General features: G+C 40.0%; 1 protein-coding gene across 2 annotated transcripts in view; it reads right to left on the bottom strand.

Moving 5' to 3' along the window:
- Positions 1–19,170, bottom strand: part of LOC120714478 (astrotactin-2-like) — a 285,359-nt gene that overhangs the window by 224,024 nt on the left and 42,165 nt on the right. For both annotated transcript variants that reach the window (XM_040000717.1, XM_040000718.1), the window contains exon 2: positions 10,241–10,428. In XM_040000717.1, coding sequence (XP_039856651.1) covers positions 10,241–10,428 — 188 coding nt within the window. The remainder of the gene's footprint in view (positions 1–10,240; positions 10,429–19,170) is intronic.

Genomic DNA, 19,170 nt, shown 5'->3' with positions numbered 1-19,170 from the left:
TAGTCAGTCCAGTCTCAATGTTTTGAGGTAGTTGAGTTAACCTGAGTGATAATGTGTGTGTGTGTGTGTGTGTGTGTGTGTGTGTGTGTGTGTGTGTGTGTGTGTGTGTGTGTGTGTGCGCGCACGCGTGCGTGTTTATCAGTCAGTCCCTTTTTGCTGAGGAGACGGGTGGCTTGTGGAAAAAAGCTGTTGCACAGTCTGGATGTGTGTGCCCGAATGCTTCGGTACCTTTTTCCAGATGGCAGGAGTGTAAAGAGTGTGTGAGAGGGGTGTGTCCGATCAGCCACAATGCTGGTGGCTTTGCGAATGCATCGTGTGGTGTAGATGTCCTCAATAGAGGGGAGAGAGACCCCGATGATCTTCTCTGCTGTTCCCACTATCCGCTATAGGGTCTTGCGGTCCGATATGGCACAGTTCCCAAAACAGACAGTGATGCAGCCGCTCAGGATGCTCTCGATAGTTCCTCTATAGAAGGTGGTCAGGATCGGTGGTGGAAGCCGGGCCTTTCTCAGTCTTCTCAGAAAGAAGAGACGCTGTTGGGCTTTCTTGTGCAGGGAGCTGGTGTTGAGGGACCAGCCGAGGTCCTTCTCCAGGTGGACGCCCAGGAATTTGGTGCTGTCGACGATCTCCACAGAGGAGCCGTTGATGCTCAGCGGTGAGTGGTCGCCTCGTGTCCTCCTAAAGTCAACAACCATCTCTTTTGTATTGTCAACATTCAGAGACAGGTTGTTGTCTTTACACCAGTCCGTTAGTCTCTGCACTTCCTCTCTGTACGCTGACTCGTCGTTCTTGCTAATGAGACCCACCACGGTCGTGTCATCAGCAAACTTAATGATGTGATTTGAACTGTGTGTTGCTACACAGTCATGAGTCAGCAGTGTGAACAGCAGAGGACTGAGCACACAGCCTTGTGGGGCCCCAGTGCTCAGTGTGGTGGTGCTGGAGGTGCAGTTCCCGATCCGTACTGACTGAGGCCTTCCGGTCAGAAAGTCTAGGATCCAGTTGCAGAGGGAGGTGTTCAGGCCCAACAGGCTCAGCTTTCCGATCAGTTGTTGGGGGATGATCGTGTTGAATGCTGAGCTGAAATCTATGTACAGCATTCGGACGTGTGAGTCCTTCTTGTCCAAGTGTGTCAGGGCAAGATGGAGTGCAGTGGAGATGGCGTCGTCCGTTGAGCGGTTATGGCGGTATGCAAATTGCAGTGGGTCCAGTGAGGGGGGCAGCAGGGTCTTGATGTGTCTCATGACGAGCCGCTCAAAGCACTTCATGATGGTGGGTGTAAGTGCAACAGGACGGTAGTCGTTGAGACAGGACACAGAAGACTTCTTGGGCACGGGGACGATGGTGGTGGCCTTGAAGCACGTGGGAACGACGGCACTGCTCAGAGAGATGTTGAAGATGTCGGTGAGAACATCTGCCAGCTGATCAGCATGATCAGCACATTCTCTGAGCACTCTGCCTGGGATGTTGTCTGGTCCAGCAGCTTTACGTGGGTTGACTCTGCGTAGAGTTTTCCTCACCTCAGCTGTAGTGAGACACAGGACCTCGTCGTTCGGAGGAGGGGTGGTCTTCCTCGCCGCCACGTCGTTCTGCCTGTCGAACCGAGCGTAGAAGTTGTTCAGCGCATCTGGGAGGGAGCCGTCACTGTCACAGGCAGGTGATGTCGTCCTGTAGTTAGTGATGGCTTGTAAGCCCTGCCACATGCGCCGTGTGTCGCCGCTGTCCTTGAAGTGGTTGTGGATTCTCTGGGCGTATGCGCGCTTCGCCTCTCTGATGGCCCGAGAAAGTTCGGCCCTAGCTCTTATAAGCGCCACCTTATCTCCCGCTTTGAAGGCAGAGTAAATAAAAAAAAGAGAATAAGTACTAAAGACGATAAAGAAGAAATCCTTAAATAATGTACAATGCGTAATTAGTTTTGTAACTTTAATTAAAGTGATTCTCATTGCTTTTTTGCAGTCCACATGTTGAAATTGAGCAAGTTGAGCCTGAAACTATATATAAACCACTCTTTTATGATGTGTGGCTATAGGTAAAGTAATACACTGTAAGCTGTGGTGATTTAAATAAGCTTTATTAAAGACCCAATTAGCTTCTTAAATAAATCCATATATGTCCACTCTCAACCTTGTATCAGTTTCTACCCGTTTCTATCAGCTACTTCCTACCAGTAACTTTAATTACAGCTGAATTTGTATTCATGGCGCAATAACATGCATGTGTAAAATTATAGAAACTAAAAGGTGACTGAAACAATTAAACCTCGGAGCAATTAAAATGTAGCTCGTTTGAACTTTAATGTGATAATTGAAAACGTCCTCACTCCCGGCAAAAATTGTGCCTGCATATGCACGGTGAAAATTAATTTCCGTAGCCCCTGATTCTAGAGTAGACAAAACTGCCTAAAATGCCTCCATGACCTACCACACTGATGGTCATATATCACCACTGACTGTTTAATTATAAAGAAGACATCTCACCCATGTAGGGTGCACTGTATCTCCATGCATATCTATCAGGCCAGCGATAAGAAGAGTAGTTCTTCACTCATACTGTGTGAGCTCAAGAATATTAAATGACCTCAGGCTCAATTATAAGAAATGAGCCAGACTGAGTTTAAAAATTAAATGTTTCCTGGCCATTTTGGTTTTTAGTCAAATTTTAGTTTATGAACTGTTTTTTTTTTTTTATCCTAATATCAAGGGAAAAAAAACACAATTTTCAATTTTGTGTTCTGCTGTAGACACCCAGATCCCATATAATTGATGATTATGTTATGTAATATGGCATATGAAAGGCTTTCAGCTGCCAGCTTTTATTGCATCTCATTTTGGTAAAATACTACCTGTCCTCCCAGTGAACTTAAACATGTCATTTCTTTGAGGAAAAAAAGCTCTACAGTGCTACACACCGTATGACTGACTGCTATTTCTACTGAACAACGTATTCAAATTTCTGCTGCCTTATATCATTTTCAGTGCTCATTGCTGAGAAATGCAATTATATCTCACCTGAAATTATTTTTCACAGCACAAAAAACTCTGTTGCATCATGCATTGGGCATCATATTTTTTCCTTTTCTAATGTGCCCGAGCTGTAGGATGGTGTTTTTATTTAAGGGTTGGTTCACTACATCTTAGAGCCTGATCATAACAAGGGAGCCTCTGCTTTCTACAAGCAAACAGTGTAGTGCTACCGGTTAATAATTTAAGGAATGATATTTTTTTCCTTTTTTATTTCTACAGGGCCCAGAATAATTTTTCCCAAATAATTTAAATTCGATCAATCATTTTTGCCCTTATTTAAATCCGTCAGTCTGTCAGTCAGTCATGTGTGTGAAGAGCTTGCTTTCACGGTCATGGGCCACCCTTCCTCTTGCCCTATGGTAGCTGGGATAGGTAACTGGAAGTAGTATCAGTCTATCGATGAATTACTACTCTAGATGGAAGCCTTGGCAATAACCTGCCAAGATACATACCACACTCAACCTGGAATAAAAATTGCCTACAATATGTTATAGTCAGCATGATTATTACTAAAAACATGAGAGAACTTAATCACTACATTTCAGTCTGTGTTGAAAGGAATATCTGTTTCTGTCTGCTCCTGTCATATGATGGAGAGAGACTTTGTTGGAGAGGGACAGTGAAAAGCAGAGTGAGTTGGAAAACGATTGCTTGAGTGAGTGAGAAACTGACAGCTCAATGCCAGAAGAATAGAGTACTCAGACTTCAGTCTGGCCCAGAACTGACAGCATCAGACATAATGATGTTCACTCAAAGGAGGAGACACCTTAGGGTCATAAGGCCAAACTGGCATACCTTGGCTGTATCCCAATTCCGGGTCTGCAGCCTTAAAGGCCGCATTTTAAGGCCGATTATGTCACAGCGACGCGACGAAGGCTGTCCCAATTCGAAGGCTGCTCGAAATGCGGCCTTCAAATGCGTCCTTCATTTCCCTGAATTTTAAGGATGTGGCAGTGTAGACTTCGTGGCCCAACATATCCCAGAATGCATAGCGCGGCGGTGGGTGTGGATAATTTTGCCGAAAAAAAACGGCGGATGAGGGGCGCCGAAGAGTAAACTTTAAGTAAGTACTGAATATTATGTCACTTATTTATGGGCAAATGTTTAATAATGAAGAACATTAAAACATTGCTGTTGGCCACATGTCGGCAAAGTTATGTGACATTAGTGACGTTTGTACTAACTTGGTTTTAAAGCCTTTACTTTAAAATATACGCCGTTCAATAGCTGAGCTTAATCTTACAGAGAATGATCAAAGCTCATGCAGAAACAAACAAACAAATGAACAAAAGATTTTCTCCTTCATTTCTATCAAACAATGCTGTATGAAACGTTTCCAGCTGTTAGTTTCATGGTTGCTAGGCAACCTGGGCAGCGCGACGGAGGCTAGACCGTCCCATTTCACAAGCCTCTCACTTCCGGCCTTAGCGGTCTTTGAGTACGCGGCCCTTGTGGACCGTTACGGCTGCGTACTTTAAGGCTGCAGACCCTGAATTGGGATACAGCCGTTGTGTCCTAGTCTTACCGCCTTACTGTGCTTCCATTCACTTTTTTAAATTATTGGGATCCCAACATATGAGACTGTCACTACCTGCTTAGCACTAGAGCTGATTACGATGACCTCCAGCTAAATATAGAATGAAGTCCAAGCAACTGTTGACATATAAACATGCTCAGCCAGTCCATTGATTGTTCTTAATCAATTAGGAAGTTATCGTTGTCACTGCCATTGCCATCTCAGTTATAGACCACATTTTATATTAATTTTTTTAACAACAAAACAGCTTTACACTTAGGTTAAAAAAATCATTGGACAATGACTTTTTAAAAATGAATTACATTTTTAATGACTCTGTATGCCACCACAGTGGAGTTTTCAGCAGACAATCAACATGTTATTGAAGTGCAGATTTTCACTTTTTCTTTTTTTGTTTGTTAATTTTTATTTTGATCATGTAAATAATATACAGAAGTTCATTTAGCAAAGAAAAGAAAAATGCTATATAAAAGAAAGCAAAATACATTTCAATATTGCTTCATCTGTTCTGATTCAGTTATATATCGAAAATGGGTGGGAAGGATGTAAAAAAACAAAACAAAACGAAAAAAGCACTTTATTAACTGTTATACCAATTATACCATTTTTTGTGCACAGACCCTTATTTTTTAAAGATTAAATTGGAGGAGATGAAATCAATATTGAAATGTGGTAAAATCTGAAGCATAGCACATCATCTGTTCAGTATGGTGGCAGCATGTTACAGCATGTTCATATACAGCTGCTAATGGAACAGGTCATTCGTGTTTATTGATGACTGCTGATAGAAGTAGGAGGATGAATTCTGAAGTGTATAAGGCGATATACTCTGCTGAGATTTAGCCTAATGCCAAATCATTGCAAAGATTTTTCATGGCAGAGAAATGGGATATTCTCTAACAGCCAAATCAGTCACTTGAATGCAACCTTGTAGGACATGTTTTTTTCAATTACAGCTGAAGGCTGGGAGACCCTGCAAAACCCTCTAAAAGTGCTGTCAGTAAAGGCCGAGCAAAGCATCTCAAAGGAGGAAACAGTATTTGGTGATGCCCAGAGGTTCTCTACTGCAAAGGATTTTCAAGTATTAAAAACAATGCTGATATTTAAAATTATATCAGATCAATATGAATATCAAATGGGCCTGGCAAATGTATAAAAATGTCCCCAGTTCATAAACAGTTAATGAAATACTCTTGTCAAATCCTTGGAAATAAAGCTGAAAGTCTGAACTTTAATCACATTTTGAATGTTTGATTTAAAATTGACTTTGGGGGCTGATAGAGGCAAAATTACATAAAAAGGTGCCAGTGTGCAAAAACCTACATACCTAAATATAAATGTGCACAGAAGAAGGTTGTAAAGTTGGATTGGTAATTTATATTCTCACTGGGAGTTAATTTATATGGGCCTTTAAACTGTGGAAGTACCTAACAATCCTCCTCTGCCATTCCATTATGAACACCACAATTATGTGGTTTTAGCTTACACTAGCAATTTGGCTAAGACATCTAATCCAAAGTTAGTTGGGAAATAACCCCACCTCATGCCAGGATGCTGATAAGTGGTAAAAAAAAATGGACGGACATCTAGTTTTTGATTTTTTTTTCCTCGTACAACAGCAAAAAAGGTAGATAGATGGTGACTGAGTTGTCAGTGTTAGATTAGCTTGCGACATTGCCTTCCTGCTACACAGAAGTTACAGTTTCATGATGGAAATGATTTCTAATTTGACAAAAATATGTACAAAAAAAAAAAGGCAAAATCAAAATGAAGGTCATTACACAGATAACTGCTTGCGGTGTCAGTTATGCAATGAAAAACACACGGTAATGTTCACTTTCAGTTTACGTTCTATGGACGTAATGCTGTTTTGATAGCCTTCTGCACACCCTTTCAGTTAAAGTGTCCCTAAAAGTGTTCTGAGGGAGAGTGAGAAGGAGATGAAGCTGAAGAGAGCCATGAGAGTAACACAGAGGTGTGCACACAGCGAGAATGTGGTGCACAGAGCAGAGAGGGGAGAGAGGAGGGAGAGTGGTGGGGTGTGCAAGGAGAGGCAAAGCAGAAAAAAGCCAATACAGAAGAGATGCGAAGTAGTGATGGTAAATTTGATTCTTTTTACTGAATCGAGTGTTAATGAGTCACTCACCAAAGTGAATCGGATTTTTTGAGTCATTTGATTCACTGAGTCAGTTGACCAGAGAGTGCAAAAATTTTACATTTTCACTCAAACTTAATTTGTTTCCCTTTTCATGTAAATCCCACTGCTAAAATGAATGATTCCAAAAAAACCAAAAAAAAAACGACAACTATTTTATAGAGAAAAAAAGAGCAAAAACATTTCTAAAATTAAGCAATTTCCTATCAAAATTGCTTAATAAACATTTATTTTGTTTATTTGGATTTTATTAGTATTTTCCTTAAGTGTGTCAAATATATATTTTCTCATCTAAATGTCCACTGCGCTGTGAGCCAGGGGGCGGTAATGTGCCTTAACATTGGTTGCCAACCAAGAAGAAGAAGAAGCTGTGATCCAGGAGGGAGGGGGTGAGTGAGTGATTCGTTCGCTCGCTCTATGATTCAGCACAGGAGGGAGGGGGTTAGTGAGTCCTGAGTGATTCGTTCGCTCTATGATTCAGCACAGGAGGGAGGGGGTGAGAGAGTCCTGAGTGATTCGCTTATGCTTACGATTCAGCACAGGAAGGGAGGGGGTGAGTAGCTCAAATGTGTTGTTAGCATGTTAGCAGCGCGATGCTACTCTGAACCGAGGAGCTATTTTCTTGATGTGAGCTTCTACTCAGGGTTTTTTCTTCCAGTTCAGAGCAGAAATGCTTTTGTTACGAAACTGTCTGTTGTTTTTCCCCCCACAATTTTAATTATAAGCTAGATATATTTCTACTAATGGAATTAGTTTGCTAACAGCAACAGGGATGAGTCAGTGAGTCAGTTGGGCTTGTGAGTCATGATTCACGAGTCAGTAAAGTGATTCTCGATTATTGAACGATTCGTTCACGAATCGAACATCACTAATGCGAAGTATGAGACCTGAAGCCTGAAAAATGGGAAATGTGTGGAGAATGTGAATTAGTAAAGTGAAGAGAACAGAGTCTAGAGTGGACAAAAAATAAATAAAATAAATAAGCAGTAAGAAACCGTAAGCTGGAAGTGATAAAAACACTCAAAAGTACTGCCTTCTGTAACTTTTAATACATTTTTTATTATTATAATAACTGCATTATCCTTATTTGTTTTATTTTTTACCCACTTTTTAAAAGCGAAGAGAGAGTATGCCCGCATAAAGCACAGAATGTGGTGAAGAGTTTGTTCTTAACTTAAGGAAAAACATTTTGGTACAGCAGAAAAGAATGGTGTAGAAATCAAAATTAGTGGAGGTGGTTGTAATGTGCATTTTGGTGTAGGTAGAAACTAACACTACTAACATAAAAAAAATATATATATATGGATTTATACAGTATAAACCTTTAATTACAAGTATCTAGATAAAGCTTGGTAGAAATGAAATGCATATCTGTCACTGATCAGTGATGATAATTCTCTATTGAACTGAATGATCTTCAATAATAAAGAGGAATAAAGAGGAGGAGACACTGCATAGCTAGTAGTAGGTTGGTTAGTAAATTAGTGTATTATCAGCTACAGCAGTATAAGATACACCGGTTTTGTGGATTAAATTTTTGCTCATACTTTGGTCTGACAAAGAATAAAATGCAATGCAGCCTCTACAAAATGGAAAGATTTTGTAAAAACCTTTTTAAAATATGAACACCTATCTGGCTATCTGTGTGTAGGCTAGAGCTGGGCGATATAAGATTTTTTAATATCACGATATGTTTTTTTCATTTCAGGCGATAACGATATCTATCACGATATAAGCCAAATAACTATATTTGTAAGATTTAAATGTGCCGTTGCTCACAAGTAAAAGGTGAAATAATCAGCAGCTTGTTTTTATTTAAATATTTATTTCCCATAATAAGTTCAACAGGGTAGATGTACTTAAGGAACATGAGACTTTTTCAGATAAATAAAGGCAAATATTGCAAACTACACAAAAGGCAGCCGCTAAAGCGTTTAAGTTTCAAAATAGAACAAACGAAACAGACTACTAAATTGTCAGTTCCACTTAGAAACAAAATATTAATTCTAAAAATAAATCTTAGTTTGTTTTACAGAAGAACAGACAAAACTGACTAACTTTTGTCAATATCAAATAAACTGAGAACTAAAAGGAAATTCTCAATCTCTCCTTGTTGTATAGCTTAGCTTTTCAAACAGTTTTGACAGTTACTTTAGTCTGACAAAAGCCGAATGACGAATTAGCGCTTCCAGTCAGAGACTGAGGCTACGTCCACACGTACACGGGTATTTTTGAAAACTGAGATTTTCCGTTTTCGTTTTAAAAAATAATCCCGTCCACACATAAAGGGAGAAATGAAGGAAAACGCTGCTATGAACATGCCAAAGCAGCAGGTGGAGCTAGATTCCTAACAGTGCAGAAATGTTGGCCAATCAGAAGTCTAGAAGCCTCGGTGGGAAAAAGTAAACAAAGCTGGGGCATAGAAGCAGAACCGAGTCGTATGTGTGGACGGACAGTAACTGTGTGTATATGTAAGCATTTAAACACTGCAGAGAGTAGAATTAACAGTAACAGTATTGTAGAAATTCATTTCACCGAAACAATAACGTGGCGCACAGTGTGACGTCAAAAAATGCGCACACCTTTGAAGCTCCGTTTTCTCCGTTTTTCTAGTCCACACATAAATGCAAAAACGGAGTTTTCAAAAATATCCATCCTGGCCGGAGTTTTTAAAAATCTTCGTTTTCAGTGACCAAAAACGCCGTTTACGTGTGGACGAAAGGTGCAAACGCATAGAAAAATCTGCGTTTTCAAAAATACCCGGGTACGTGTGGACGCAGCGCATGCACCAGTTTATTGTATTTCCAGACTTGCTTTCGGCACAATTTACAGTGAACGCTACTCTGTTTTTTGTCAGACTTGAAACAGCCGAAATACCTTCACACTACGGAACTTCTATGGCTCTTCCGTTCGACAATCTCTCCGGCATTGGAACCATCATCTGTTTTCTCTTCGGTAACCTTCGGTCACGCTCATTTCCTCCATTACCCGGGCAGTACGGTGGCTGGCTGCTTCCCAAAAAAATACACATGTGCGGCTTGGCACTTGTGCTGTACGTAACAAGTCACGTGACGTGACGCTGCGGCTGTGATTGGTTCGGCTCTGCGCTACTTAATTTGGATTGGCTGTTCTAAGAGGACAAGAGCCGCGAGGTCTATCGCAATAGTTTAATTTTTCTATCGAGAAAAAGTTATATCGCGATACATATCGTTATCGTTCTATCGCCCAGCTCTAGTGTAGGCCTTAGAGCGCACCATGTGATTTCAAAATTGACATTTTATTTAAATGACCTTTTGTTATGTCACAGTAATAAAAGCACAATATTAAAAGAATGAAACAAATAAATAACAACAAAAGAAAAAAAAATAAAGGTCTGCACACCACAAACAGTCAACAATTCAAAAGCTGGACAAAACTTTGGAGGACCACAAAATATTTCTATTTCTGCATACAGACACTTGCCATGCTGGACATGCATTCAAAGCTACAACCACAGATATTTCACTTTTAGTGTTTAGAACTTACCATAACTGAGATGTGTAGCAGATGCATGTGTTCATGCAGCACGTGGGCCGGTTCCCGGGCAGTAGGTTGTGTGGTCTGAGCTAAAAGCTCAGACTCAGTCATGGACACATGGAAGTACAGTGTCCCATTTTCCAACCACTGCTGCTTCCAATGTACCTGAGAAATTTCTTCCCCAGTACCAGACATCTCTGAAAAGAACAAAGAGAGAGAGAAAAAATGTTTTTTGCTTATTTTTTGTTTTTTATGAATAAGACCATGCACATGGACTGTCTGTGTGTACAGGACACGTTTTGCTAATGTTACTCTGTAAGGAAAACACATCCATTCAGTTGATCTGAAGAAACTAACATATAACGGTAACTTCATACGGGATTATGTGTGCATATATTTTGTGCATGGCCTTGTCTCTGCACGCACAAACAGTCACTTCCAACTAGAAATCTAACTTCAGAAGATTATAGATTTCTTAGGTTCTGTTACAGCTGCGCAGCTGATTTGGTGAGAGTTGCTGTCAAGCCATTTCTCTGCTTAGCTGCTTTGCAATCCTTATTATGACAACTTATTAAGCCATGGTATTAGTTAGAGATTTGTAGAAATTCAAAAAGACTAAGTGGAAGTCATCACAAATATTTCAGCCATTACAACCAATACATCGCTTCAATTACAGATAAAATTAGTCACAGATGGAAAAGGATTATCCATGCTCATGTCCATTTGTTTACACTATTTTTCCCCATTTTCTTTTTATTTTCCTGTCACCCAAAAACAACAGACTCAAAAGTCTGCCAAAACTTTCAATGGGCAGATAATGGGTTCATTAAGCTCAATTTTAAACATATATATCAGGAACAGTCGCAGAAACGCTGTCACTGCCCTTCTTCTTATCTGCGTTAATCATCCTACATTATATAAACCACCAGCTTCAGGCTAGTACTTACTTGAACTATCTAACAAAGGAAAGAATGAAAGGAAAGCTGGAAAAGTTTATAAGGAAAAGTGTGCAGGAAATGTACGAACGGAAAAAAAATGACACACTCAGTTGAGTTTTATGGAGCAATGGAAAAAGGAGATGAAAAAGAGCAGGGAGATCACTGGTTTATCTTGATATGGATCATGGCACAAGAATCTAATGCTATCAAGTGGGAGTGGCTGCTCAGTAGAGCAGTACTGAGAAGCCTACGGGAGCCTCCGATTGCAAAGCTTGATACAGTATTTGTCATGTGGCTGGGTGACAAGGGCACAGACATCTACTGACATCTTCTATCGGTGGCAGGTAGCAAATGACAAATGGCTTTGGATACAGCTGGTTATTAACCTGCTGACTCTGGGTCAGAGGACACGGGCAGCAGGGGAGGGTTACATGAGCTGTGCTCAGCACTGAGACAGGCCTTTAGGTGCTGGGGGAGAATGCGCAGAACAGACACTGCATAAGAAAATGACACAGTTCATCATGGTAGAAATCATGTTGCAATATGCACAGTTATAGTTACTTAAAAATATAGTCGTGTAGACCACAATTAATAACTATTTTCCCTATTTTATCCTTTTTACTAACTGTCGGGGGGAAGGGGGAGGGGGACTGCACAGAGGCAATCATTACATTTCACAAGCACAAATAATAGTATTTTTGGTTATGATGATGATGAATTATTTGACAGTTTATACATAAATCCAATAAAAAACAGCTTTAAGTTATAATGCACATCTTAAATGTAACTCTTCTCTGTGAAAGTGCACTTGAAATGTCCACACTCTTGCAAAAGACCTGGGAAATGCTGTATAATTTTGCTGACTACAGCTTATGATAAAATTTTGTAGGGTGTGACATTCTTAAATCCTACAACTGCTGGCTATTCATCTCTTAATGTTTAATCTGTAGGATGAAGGGAGAGTGCTTGACCTCTCACACCGAGAGGTGGTAAAGTTTTGTATGCTGGGCCACCAGTAACATACCTCCTGCGATGCTACTGTCTCCTGCCAAGCTCCAGTCAATCTTACCTTTCTTACACATTTTGTTTGTTTCAGGTAGTTTTAAATGACTCTGATTTTACACAACAGTGACAATGAGTTTGATACAGATTAAAAGTGTTCCTGTGTGGAAAAGTAAAAGACACAGTTTGCAGTCACATGCAGAATAGATGGGAAGTTTCTAAAACAGTAGATGCTGTGAGGTTGTTGTGTATCTCTGTATGATCATTATGCAGATGAGGAAAGACTATTTTAAGACAAAAGAATGGTGTGTGTGTGTCTGTGTGTGTGTGTGTGTGTGTCTGTCCTCGTCTTTTGTTTTATGAGGCTTGTCATTGGGCATGAAGCCAGACGTTAGTGGGACATAGGTGTATGGCCTCAAGGTCTACTTGTAATTCATTAGGAGGCACATTATTAATGTGTACACGTGCATGAGTGCGTGCACATGTACACACTGGTTAAGTGTGTACACGTAAGCAATACTGCCAAACTGTGTCCAAGGACAGCCCAAAGAAATTCCAGTATTGACGATTTCATAGACTAGGAAAGAAATGTCTCCATGAATCACAAAGTAATTATGGCACATCTTGATTACTGGACCCTTAGAGTGTGAAAACCTCTTTTAAAATGCTTGTGACTTTTTTATTGGCTATCTGTTCATAAAGTTTCAGTAGGAGATAAAATACATTCTGTTATTCACATATGTCTGATTCTGCATGGATAAAACTGGCCATGAAACACTATGCAACAAAAGTGAAAATACTGATTTGGCCTCTTAACTTTTCATAAGTTTGCCTAACAGTTGGAGGAGAACTACTGAAAGCTTAGCTTAAAATCCTTGATAAAGTCTTCTTATTCTTTTCTAAATCCTCTCTGCAGGTACTTAATGTATAAATGAAATCTATTCAGCACTCATTGTCAGCAGAACTCTTATTACAAAACCTGGTGATCATAAGTGCTCACTGTGCGTCTTACTGTGTTTCTCTCTTTGCCTAATTTAATCTGCTTCTCCTCAAGGATCTTTCATCTTTTCCTCCTCAATTTGCAAGCCTAGACTAGAAGTGCTGAGTTCAATTTTGGACTTACTGTAGTTTCCACATTCTTTTAAATTTTGCCTTGAGCAAGAGTGATTTCCACTTAGGATAGTCTCTCAGAGTTATACTTTTGATGACACTGAGGTTTTCCACCAACACAGAGTAAGAACAGTAAGGCCTGGATGACAACACGATAGCTCTTCATTCTTCCTACACAAAATACTCATAATAATAATAATAATAATAATAATAATGATAATATTAACAAAGAAAAGATACAATAATTTGTAACTAGTAAGAATCTGTCTGGGTTTTGTTTTGGGGTTGGCGACGGAGGGTTGAGACACACAATACACTGCTTTTCTGTTACAGTAAAATACTGACAACTCAGCAACTTAAACATGGAAATACACTTGAAATGTTACGTTAAGACATGCAGGGATTTTTTTGTTTTGGTTTTTTTTCCCCTCCCCTTTTAATCTGTAGTGGTTCAGTACAGAACCTATTTGGGCTGTGGCTTAACCAATTAGCCAATTAGCGAAAACACCTTGTTAAATGTCAGTTGGTCAGCTCGTTTATTTGTGAAGGTGTGATTGGTCCACCTGGAATTTTTTCTCCTTCTGTTTTTTATTTAAACACAAACTGTTCGACATTTTGCAATGACCTCATTGAAGCCCAAAAGCCAAAATGCGTTGGTCACTTAATAAAGTTGTTCCCTATTACTTGAAGTGTCGCTGGAGTCATCACGTCATCAGATCTTTGTCTTCTCCATGCACCTTGGAAGTAGGTGAAGTTGGGCCAGAAATATTTGTTGCTAGCAGCTGGAAATGGCATAGTTAGAATGCACTCAAACTCCTCTGTCATTTTTAAACCTGTAACTGTCTTTTTATGCAAAATTTGCAGTGGGCTCATTTATGTCTCTAGTGGTTATTGGAGGAAAACACATGTAGATGTCTCAGAAATTGCCAAAACAGTGGATGAAGGTTAGTTCCAATTATTTACCACAGAGAGCAGTAGTCAGTGGTGTTAGCTCCAACCCCTCCATGTTCCCGAATTGGATAAATGAAAAAAATAAAAAATAAAAATGGATGAATTGTGAAAAGACCTAAAATGGGTGAAATCAATTTAATCTGGCAACCATATTTATTGAACAAATCTCCTTCACTATTATCCAAAAATGAAATACACATTGAAACATTTCACCGTGTACGCTGGCAGAGTATGCTGAACAGCAGTGCAAAGATGTGCAATGATGTCTTCCAGACATCAGCAGCAAAATCTAGGAACTGCTTGCTGACCATGAATGACACACGCACAAAAAAGATTTTAACATAGTGGTGGTTTGGGCATATTTTTCTCATTCAAAGCTTGAACTCATTTAAATACAATATCTCTAAAAATCTATGAGCCCACAGAGTCAAAATCTAATTCAGTGTCAATGGACCATCTCCAAAACGTATTACCTAAATACATCTTCAAATCAGTTTTCAGTGCTTTTATTTCCAGCTCAGGGAAGAGCAGCAATTTTGGAGATACTGACTTTGCTATCAGAAATTTTGCTTTAAATTGAAGATGCAGTGTCCTTTAAATTCAGACAGCCACACTGCTTACACCTTACAGTATGACTCCTACTCCTTCTTCAATATCACAAGTACTAATAGAAGCACAACTAGGTTGTATGAGTCCCGACCTGAAAAAGTCTGACAGACGTGAGTTTAAAATAGATCTTGTATCTAATTATAAAGGCGCTGATTAACATATGCATGCCCATACATTCACACATTTTTCTGCTTGCCTACAAAACAACTACATGTTCCCAAAAGGTTAGCATTCATCATTATAAAGGTGATCATAGCTGTGCAGTGTCAGTGATTGTGCAAATCTGACAGCTCCTTGACAGTTCGTCAGCTCTGCAACAACTACATGTCATCAACATTTACTTTGATGAAAGCTGGCACCCTAAAGGCACTTTGCTGCCTGTCATTACATACGTGGCATAAAGTGTCACTCTATGGCTGATTGCACACCACATCTCACTGCTTAGGCTGCCTATAGTACGGATGACAACACAATAGGCAGATGAAAATTAAATAATTCACATGAGAAAAGGATGGAATCACTGGCTTCAAATTTCTCTGCAGAAAATGAAAGCGAGGACAGAAAAGGAGAGGTGAGAGTGTGTGTAACGGAGAGGCAAACAGAGTGGGAAACAGAAAAAGGGGAGAAATATTTAACAGTCTGACACTCATCAGAGGTATTCAAGTATATTGCCATACCTTCTAGACATTCAAATTCTGCCACAAAACATTCCTGTCAGCTGTGACAATGGCACATTTGGTATGTTTTCATTTCAGCTTCACACAACTGTCGACTGTCAATAGAAAATATTCAGAACAACCAGGCTTTAAAATTGTGTCTTTCACTAGCTGCTGCTGATGTGATAACCTTGTAAAATACCAATTACCATGTATAATAACCCTGAGTGCGGAGGACTATCTAGGCAAATCTAGGATGGGCTACAGTAGCAGGGTTCTCCTTCCAGTTTAATTCCCACGCCACCCTAATGTCTCATTATGAGCACTAATGGAATAGCTGGAATTCACATAAAGATCAATTGAAATGAGCACAATTAAAAAAGCATAAGGGGTTTTTTTTTTCAGAAAATGTCAGTGTTGATTACACAGAGCTTCCACACACTTATGGTGATCACACTAGGTATAACAAAGTAATACGTTAGTGCGTTAACGATGATTTTTACATCGTTAAGTTCTGGACTTTCTATCAATCATTTAAATTGTGAAATAAGTGAAAACAAGTAAATGAGAAAGCAAGTACAGAAAAAGCTGTAAGTACAGTTCTACATTCAGCACATCAGACTGTTGCTGTACTTCCTCGCTCAATCTGCACTGTGGGATCCAATTCTGTTGACTCAACACCTGTTCCTCTGGATGACCTGGTTTTCACCTCACTTCCTCACATGCTCGCCACTGCAGAGGCCACTTTATACTCTTCAATGGCATTTCACAAAATGAAATGTTAAAAGACAAACATATCTACTAATAATATCACCAGTTTCTACATTATTACCTATTATCCCGGGAAGTTTTTAAAAAGGGTTTGAAGAGACTTCTGTGATGATTAAATGTGCTTAATGTAATGGTACTCTCTTAATGGCTCTATTATGTGAAACCATCTCTAAATTAATCATAACTTGGTGAGTTTGTTTAGAGACTGTTAGAGTACATTCTAAATGCATATCGCTACTGCGCTGCATACAGAATATAGCAAGGAAAACACCAATTACAGTTAATCTGTGCTGTAGGAAAACTATTACAGAACTTAAAACAATAACAACAATTTTGTCTCTGCATTTCTTTAAAAGCGCCTCTGAACAATCTTGTGCTAACGAGAACTCCTAACAGTGTAGTACCACTAAAGCTTTATAGCTGATGTCTAAACCCATGCTACCTCCCACTGCGTTTGATCACAACAGCAGCTGGTGGACTGTGAACTGACCACCTCTTTCAGAAAACCAATTGCAATTTTTGAGCCATCACCAGTCAGGCTTCCAGCTTAAAAGAGAAGCTGACTTGTGATTTGAAAACAGGTAACCAAGGTTTGGTTAAAAATAGGACTGAATTGTAGTGAGTGACTTAAATTGAACAGATCGTTCATACATTTTCCCCCCACAGCAAAAATCATAGAAGTTAAGTGAAAGTAACTGTTCACATAAAAGGGGTTTTCAACATAGCAGGTGTGCTTTAACTTTGTAATGCTCAATACTTGTAAAATCAACTTAGAACTCATTGTTATCTTACAATTTACACACTTTGTCACTCTGTCAAGAACTGGAGTAAGAAGTATCACAAAACAATTAAAAGAGAGCCACACAGCACAGAACAAGCCAGGCAGAAGTAGGAAGCACAAGATTTCAAAGGCTCTGGAAAGAAAAGTGGTGAGAGGTGTGTCTGAAGACCCCAGGACAACTGTCAAGACAGTGAATGACTGGCCAAGCTGGGAATTGAAGTTTGTTAAAGAAAAACACCACTAGAACCCTGCACATGATAGGACTGCAAAGTTGGAGACCAAGAAAAGCAGGAGATACTCCTTCAAATCAAACTGATGTACGGTAAGGACAACCTTGAGAAAGATTACACATACTGGAAATGTGTCCTTTGGTCAGATGAGACAAAACTAGAGCTCGTTGGCCACATAGTATGCTGCTTGTGTTTGGAGAAAAAAGGGAGAGACATACAACCCAAAGAATTACACAACCAAAGAGTTGTACCTTACCCACCGGGAAACTCAGTGGTGGGAGAATTATCCTGTGTAGATGTTTCAGTGGTATCTCGAACTGTGAATTTCATCAGAGTGGAAGAAATCACGAAGAAAGAAAGATATATCAATTTTTTGAAAGAAACCCTCAAACAGTTAGAAGCATAACTAAACAAAAGTTACTGCTGGTGAAGAACTACCTCAAGACTGAAGTGACTGTTACTGACTGGCTTTAATTCTACTGAACATCTGTGGAGTGAACTGAAGACCGAGGTCCATGCCAGAAGATCCTGGAGGAGGAAAATCTGGAGGACTTTCAGAGATTTGCTGAAATAAGAACGAACTGGAATTGCTCAGGACACATGGGGGTTAATAATTCTGTCCTCATTTGTACAGTGCTGTGAAAAAGTATTATTGACCTGAAATTCATTGTCACATAATTACCAGTTAAAAATATAAACCTGAGACTACAGTCTCATGCACCCAGTGTTAGGTGTAACGTGTTGCAAAATAATGCATTACTGTAATCACATTTCATTTTTCCGCAATGCAGTAATGTAACATGCTACTGTACTAATTTCAATATTTACAGTGCAGTTACAATTATGCAATCACTTGCACTACAAAGGTTCTTCAGTTACCTGCACACCGGACCGAAAGAAAGTGTCAAACAGACAATCACTTTTCTCCCTACGCACGTCCTGCTGCAGTCACCTGATTTTAGTTCGTGTGTGTGCAGGAGGATAATGGTGAAGTGGTAAAGCGATACAGCTTTTTCAAGAACAGAACTATGGACATAACTTTTAGTTTTATTGCACAAAAGGACAAGAGCGCAATGATAACGTGGAAACTGTATCCAGGAAACAATTGCAATATACTGCTAACACAACTTCTGCTCTTTGCAAGCATCTGCACAGACAGAATGCTAAAGAAAAGTTCATCTCTGGCTCTCTTCCAAAGTATGTCTTTTATCCTGTCTTCCTTCTCTCACCCCCATTCGTCACAGCAGATGGCCGGCCCTCCCTGAGCCTGGTTCTGCCGGAGGTTTCGTCCTGTTAAAAGGGAGTTTTTCCTTCCCACTGTCGCCAAAGTGCTTGCTCATAGGGGGTCATATGATTGCTGGGTTTTTCTCTGTATGTATTATTGTAGGGTCTACCTTACAATATAAAGCGCCTTGAAGCGGCTGTTGTTGTCATTTGGTGCTGTATAATTAAAATTGAATTGAACTGAATAGCCAAGAACCCGGAGAGATGATAAAGCTGTGAATGCCAAGCAGCCAGATTAGTATCAGGTAAAAAACTGATGATAAGTCAGCCTTGAAGCCTCCATTTCTACCTGTTCATATTTCTGCCATAGAACTGCTGTAGCAATGGCTTTGAAGACTCTTTGCATTGTGTTGTCAGGTTTGTGGGGTGGCTGTAGCTCAGGTGGCAGAGCAGGTCAGCCCAGGCTGCCTCCTGGCTGCATGCCAAATATCCTTGGGCAAGATACTAACCCCGTGTTTGCCTACTGGTGGTGGTCAGAGGGCCTGGTGGCGCCAGTGTCCGGCCAGCCTCGCCTCTGTCTTTCGCCCCAGGGCACTTGGCTACAAATGTAGCTTGCCCTCGGCCCAGTGTGGAAATGTGGTGTGTTGAATGGGTAATGACTTAATGT

Source organism: Simochromis diagramma, unplaced genomic scaffold, assembly GCF_900408965.1.
Source record: "Simochromis diagramma unplaced genomic scaffold, fSimDia1.1 OVJJ01000596.1, whole genome shotgun sequence".
Taxonomy (NCBI): Eukaryota; Metazoa; Chordata; class Actinopteri; order Cichliformes; family Cichlidae; genus Simochromis; species Simochromis diagramma.
The sequence above is the reverse complement of the archived record's forward strand: the minus strand, read 5'-3'. Positions and strand labels throughout refer to the sequence as shown.